Source organism: Pteropus vampyrus, unplaced genomic scaffold (assembly GCF_000151845.1).
Source record: "Pteropus vampyrus isolate Shadow unplaced genomic scaffold, Pvam_2.0 Scaffold185, whole genome shotgun sequence".
Lineage (NCBI taxonomy): Eukaryota > Metazoa > Chordata > Mammalia > Chiroptera > Pteropodidae > Pteropus > Pteropus vampyrus.
The window spans coordinates 2,348,319-2,354,280 of NW_011888966.1; the positions used below are offsets into that span (position 1 = coordinate 2,348,319).

Here is a 5,962-nt window from a genome sequence, read left to right on the forward strand (position 1 = left end):
AAGTCATGAGAGAGATTGGGCACTGGAGCATCAAAGCAGCAGGGCTGAGTAGGAGGGCCAGATTCAGTGCTGTCTAGAAGTTGGCAGGATGGTTGATCCAGGGGGTGGGCTCAGCTGGGATGATTCATTTCTGTTTCACATGGTCTCTCGTCTTCCAGTAGGCTAGCTCAGGCTTCTTCACCTGGGTTGACTCCATATGTACAGCAAGAGATGAAAGCCCTGATGCACAAGCCATCACCAAACCTCTGCTCAGATCACATTTACGAATGTCCTATTGGCCAGAGAAAGTCACAAGGCTAAGACCAGATTCAAGGGATAGATTTCACTTCTTGATGGGAGGAGCTGAAGAGTCACATTGTCAAGAGGAATTTGTGGCCATTTTTTGCAATCTACTACAAGAGCCTTGAACTATGCTTGGCACATAGGAGGTGATCAAGAATGCTTGTTGCAACACTTAAGAGGTAAATAATGTCACTGTCCACCACTTTTCCCCCTGCCATTTGCATATCCAGCGTCTTGATGCTGGAGCTGCGCACACATTGCTGGATTACAGTTTATGTTCCCACTGCTAGTCTTTACTCTTCGAACAGATCCAGAAAAGGGGAAACCCTTTGTCTATCAAATCAGAGTCAGCTTGGGCCGGCCACACCTCCTTCTGCCAGTTGCTGCCACTTGGGTGCCTCCTGGTGGCTCCTCTTTGCATAGCTCCACTCAAGGTGTGGAAGTCACCATGTGAATTGCCAAAGAGTTGGATAGAATGGAGAGCCTTCATAGGGAGAGCTCTCGATGTAGTAAATGGCTGGAGATGGAAAGAAAAGGAATAAACAACAAAAACAATTTTTTAATTACCATCTAGACCTTGTAGCTGGTGAGTCCTTGCTTGTTTCACTGTGACTTGACCCAGAGAAAAGGTAGGGCAGCAAAATAAAGATAATGCATATATACAGGAGTTCCATATCATTAAAAGTTAGGTGCCGATGGGTGAGGAGCAGTGCCTTTCTCACTGAATCAACATGGTAGAGTTGGAAAAGGTGACAGAGTGTCCTGGCTGGATCAGTTCGTCTAGGGCCTGGTAGGTCCCTGCTACAAAGCCCATGAAGCCCAGGATGCTGATCAGGGAGTCCTTGACGATGGTGAGGGGACTCATGCCCTCTGAGTAGTAGGTGGCGATCTCCAGGAGGGGCGGGATGATGAGGGCCAGGGCACTGCTGCTCACAGAGCCCACCAGGGAGATGACCAGGTCCAGCCGAGGGATCAGGATGGCTAAGATGCCTGCAGGAGATGATATGGGATAAATTGATCTTCTAGGCTTAGCCAAGCTTCTAAAGTTTGTTTTTAAAATCCCTTTCTTAAAACAAAAACCAGTTGTTTCTCATACATTCAGTTACATAAAGAAAAAGTTGAAAGTCCTGTAATATCTCGAATCGTATTCACTAGAGGTCACACATTAAAAATTTTGTGAGTCTCCTTTCAATCACTTTTCAAATATATCGATTCATAATGTTGGGAGGAAACACTTTCCCTTTACCCACTTAGGTTCATTGATGGGGGCCCGCAAATTTTACTGGCAATAGACAGATTAACAAGAAAAAAATTTATTTAGGGCTAAGGAGCCTTCAAATGAATTGGCTCCTGGAACAGCTAAAGATAGGGGTTTATATCCCTATTTCATAAGGGGTAAAGGAGGGGTCAGAGCTTCTATGCAAGAAAAGTAGAAGGTATGACAGTTTCGGATAAAGTTTATTTAAGTAATTACTCAGATTGTGATGATGGTTAGTCTCCTTTCTGGTTGAAAATCTCCCAGAGAGGAGATTTATGACAGCTGGACTTTTCAGAAGATCCTGCTTAATTCAGCAAAGGAAGTTTAGCTAAAAATTTTTTTCCTGTCCCCCCATGGCTGCTGTTCCTTCAAATGTTTTTAGCTTAAAATAATTTTTATGCCACTAAGGTACGTTTCGAATCCCTACATATCCAACAATTAAGCTCTTAATAAATAAATAACACCAAATAACAGTGCTGGGAACTGGACCCAGTTGTTTGGGATCTATCAATGTACAAAACAGAATAATTTAAAAAAATAGCCCCGTCTTCATAGAGCTAACATTTTAATAACATGACTATGAGCACCTTTTGCAAACAATTAGAATGTAAAATTATTTCTAGGAGAAAGTTAGAGCAAGGTCACAGGGTCTCTTTAAAAGTGTGTTCTGCAGGTTTTACGCACACCAGAAAACATTTCACAAAGAAACACTAAAAGCTACAGATTTTGAAATTCTATTTTTTTAGTAGGATGTTTTGCAGGCCTGGGCTTTTACTTTTTTTTTTTTTTGATGGAAAAGTGTCACCAAGAAAGCCCAGAAGCCTCCCCAGGCTTCCTGTGGTATAAGAGTGAGAACAGGTCTGAAAGACAGGATTCTGACTTCTCCCTGTGTGGCTTTGAAAAAGTCCCTAGTTCTTTCCTCAGCTTGTAGCCTCATCTACAAAACGGGGATAAATGACATCTATCCTTTTAGGTACCATGGTTCATGTTGCAAATGGCATTAAAGTTTTAAACAAGTTAATTAATGTAAAGCACTAAGAAAGTTACATACTCATATGTACTGATTGGGGCAAGGCATGCAGAAGTCCTAGTTTTAGGCTTCAGGAATTATCATCTTCATATTTGAGACAAAATCCTCTATCTCTCTGGAGTCTCTAAGGTTTCTGAATGGTAATGTCCCTGCCTCCTAGGGTAAATTGGGAACAGATCACTTCAAAGGAAGAAAATCAGTGTCCAGTGAATTATATAGTACAGCTAGAGGGAGATGCTTAGAATCACGATGAAAAGGGCCACATCATACTCAGTGCAGCAATCTCCATCATCTCCTTTGCCCCTGCTCAAATACTTGCAGAAACAGGGCACCCGGGACCATGGGGCCCGGAGCTGTAAGGGGGAGAGTGGGGCCAGCTGGAGCCAGTGAGTGAGCAGGGCCTGTCCTGGGGGCAAGTCCGGTTGGCTACTGCCAATGGGGAATGTGACCCTAGGCTTGCCATGTCATCCACCCCACCCCACCCCCCAAAATAAAGAAATTTGGATTTGTATGTGAGATCTCTCAAATTTTTTATGTTGGCCCAAATTTGTACAACATCATGAGGGTCAAACAACATACCTCTACTGCCAGACGAAACACACTGACTGCCATTTTCAACCTCTGTCCTGGAGATGAAGGGTGCTGGCTCTGGCCTTAGATGACCTGGATTCGAATCCTACCTCTGGCACTTCTTGGCCAGTTATCACTCCTTGCTTCAATTTTGTCATTTGTAAAGCAGGGTTTATCATAGCACTACCTTATGAGAATTCCTACAGGACTGAATAAAATTTTATAAAATATAGACTAAAAAGAGCTTAGCATAGTGGCTAGCACACCATAGATGTTTGATAAATATCAATTATTATGATTGTTGTTCGATAAGCTGTCACTCCCTCAGGCTGGACAACAGTCAATCATCTAATTAGATGTAAGAATTAGGCTTAAATGACTCACTTCTTGCAAAGCCTTTTCCAATCCCTGAAATACAGTTAGTGCTCAATTAGTGGGTTATAATGACTATCCTTTATCATCTGGCTGATTTCTGACAGCCCTCAGGAAAAGAGCAACATTCCGTTCTGCTTTCTACTTACATGTCAGGCAGACCATGGTGAAGCGGATGGATAAGTCCAGAAGCAGTGCCCAGCGCTTTGACACCTGGGAGATGGCAAAGGGGATGATGATTTCTGCAGGGACGTAGAACTGCAAGGTGTAGGTGCACAGGATGCCGGCGACGTAGAGGAGCTTGACTGACTGGTACAGCCTGCAGGACAAACCAGAGCCATGCTTACTGTGGCCACCGGGCTTCTCAACTTCTGACCTTGGGACGGTCCCTAGGGCTGCAAGTGTCCTTGTCTGAAAACGATGGTGGGTAAAAGGAGAGTCAGGGGTACTTGTGGGCCTTGGACTAGAAGCAGAGGGAAGGTGTGATGGGGATGTTGAATTTTATAAAAGTTTTTTTGACCTATGGAGATATGATACATATCTTTAGTCCACAGATGTGGTAGACATATCTCCCATGTTTAATAAAATTGCGTGTATGTGTGATGTGTATCTCTGTATCAGTGTTCAGGCGATTTCTTAAAAAGGCTAACTTTGGCATTTCTGTTTCTTGCTCACACTAGTCCTGATGCCTGGAACCCCACTTTACTCCATTTCTCACTGATTTCTTGAAATTCCCATCTTTTGAGGAAGTACAACGTGCCAGATGCTTTTAGACATGCCCAATTCAATCCTCATGACAATTCTGCTTTATAAATGTGGAAACCTAGGGTCAGAGAGGTTAAGTAAATCATCCATGACTGTAAACTAGGAGGCAGTGCAACAGGGACGTGGACCTAGAAGTGCCAGAGTTTTCCTTCTTTGGACAGAGTTGTCTTGTTAGAGAACAAGATAATCTGTTGTTCCATCCCAATGTACTTTCTTTCCTTGGAAGTCCCCAAGACCTCTTTGCTCCTGAGGGTTCCTTTTTCTGTCCTATATTATATCTGTGTGTATATGTACTATCTGTCCTCCCCCAGTCCCACTGGATCATGAGCTGGGGAAGGTAGTGAAGCTCAAGTTCATAGTCTACTCACATCAGTACCCTCCACATGTATCTAGACTGGCATCTGCATATAATTGACATGTAGTAAATGCTTGCTGAATGATATTTATCCGCTTAGGAAAGGAGCCCCATTTGAGGCAAATTAAGCCTCCAAGTGACCCTTAAAAAGGCAGGCATCCTGTAATTAAAGACATGCCTCAGTGTGGGAGAAAATGCTATCCAGTGCTAGATAGGTTCATGAGTCTATTTAAATAGGGCACTGTTGAGGTCTGGCTCAGCTAACTGTTACATGAACTGAGTGCATTTGACCAAAATCTTTTTACAGTGGTCTTCCCAAATTGGTTCTTGTTTTACTGCTTTTTCATCCCAGCTACTCTGACATGTGGATGTGCGCCACTGGCTGTGGCAAGCAAGATTTGGTAACACAGCCTTTGTAAATATAACTGCAAGTGTTGCCACCCACCAACTCCTCTCTCTGTCTCCTGCCTTCCTCCAGCCACCTCCCTCCTCTCCTTAGGTGACCAAGGTCTCTCACTTCTTCCCTCTCTTCTTAAATCATGTCCTTCATGCTGAGCTAAGGAGGCCTCACTCAACACGGGCGGCTGTGATTGAAGGAAGAGCTCCCCGGACAGAGAACCAGAGCCCAGGGTTCCAGCGGCAGCTCTGCTTCAGCCAGGGGAAGCTCTCTAGACCTTGGCTTGCCATCTGTGGAAGGGAGGAGGAAGCGACCTACACCTGGCCCTGAGTCCCACCACCCAAGGACCCATAAAGTTACCAGCAGTTGGGCAGGTTAAGGGTTATGCTGGCCTTGATGTCATTTTCAAACCGCATGTAGCCAAGAACCCCGATGCCAATGTACAAGGCAGTGATGATAAACATCCCCAAAGACAAGATGGCTGGGAAGCGGCGGGTGTTCTTCATCTTGTTTTCCAGGGGCAGAACCTACAGAAATATCACCATGCGAGAAGACGAGGAGAAAGAGGGACATGCATATAAAGAAGAATGGCACACAATTCTGCATATATACCACAAAGAATTGGTGGCAGGAACTAGAAAAGATATTTGCACACCCCTGTTTATAGCAGCATAATTCATAACAGCCAAAAGGCTGAAGCAACCTAAGCATCTGTTGATGGATGAACAGATCAACAAAATGTGGTATATACACGCAATGGAATATTACTCAGCCTTAAAAAGGAAATTCTGGCACATGCCAGAACATGGATGAACTTTGAGGACATTATGCTGAGTGAAATAAGCCAGTTACAAAAAGACAGATACTGCATGATACCATTTATATAAGGTACCTAGACTACTCAAATTCACAGAGTCAAAAAGAAGAATGATG

The 5,962-nt window shown here is 43.9% G+C and overlaps 1 protein-coding gene across 1 annotated transcript in view; it reads right to left on the reverse strand.

Annotated features, from left to right (window-relative positions):
- Positions 1-737: 737 nt before the first annotated feature.
- SLC36A2 (solute carrier family 36 member 2) overlaps positions 738-5,962 on the reverse strand; it is a 39,335-nt gene continuing 34,110 nt past the window's right edge. The window contains exons 11-12 of the mRNA XM_011371238.2: positions 3,662-3,831; positions 738-1,272 (exon numbers count right to left, since the gene is read on the reverse strand). Of these exons, the coding sequence (XP_011369540.1) occupies positions 1,001-1,272; positions 3,662-3,831 (442 nt within the window). The 3' untranslated portion in view covers positions 738-1,000. The remainder of the gene's footprint in view (positions 1,273-3,661; positions 3,832-5,962) is intronic.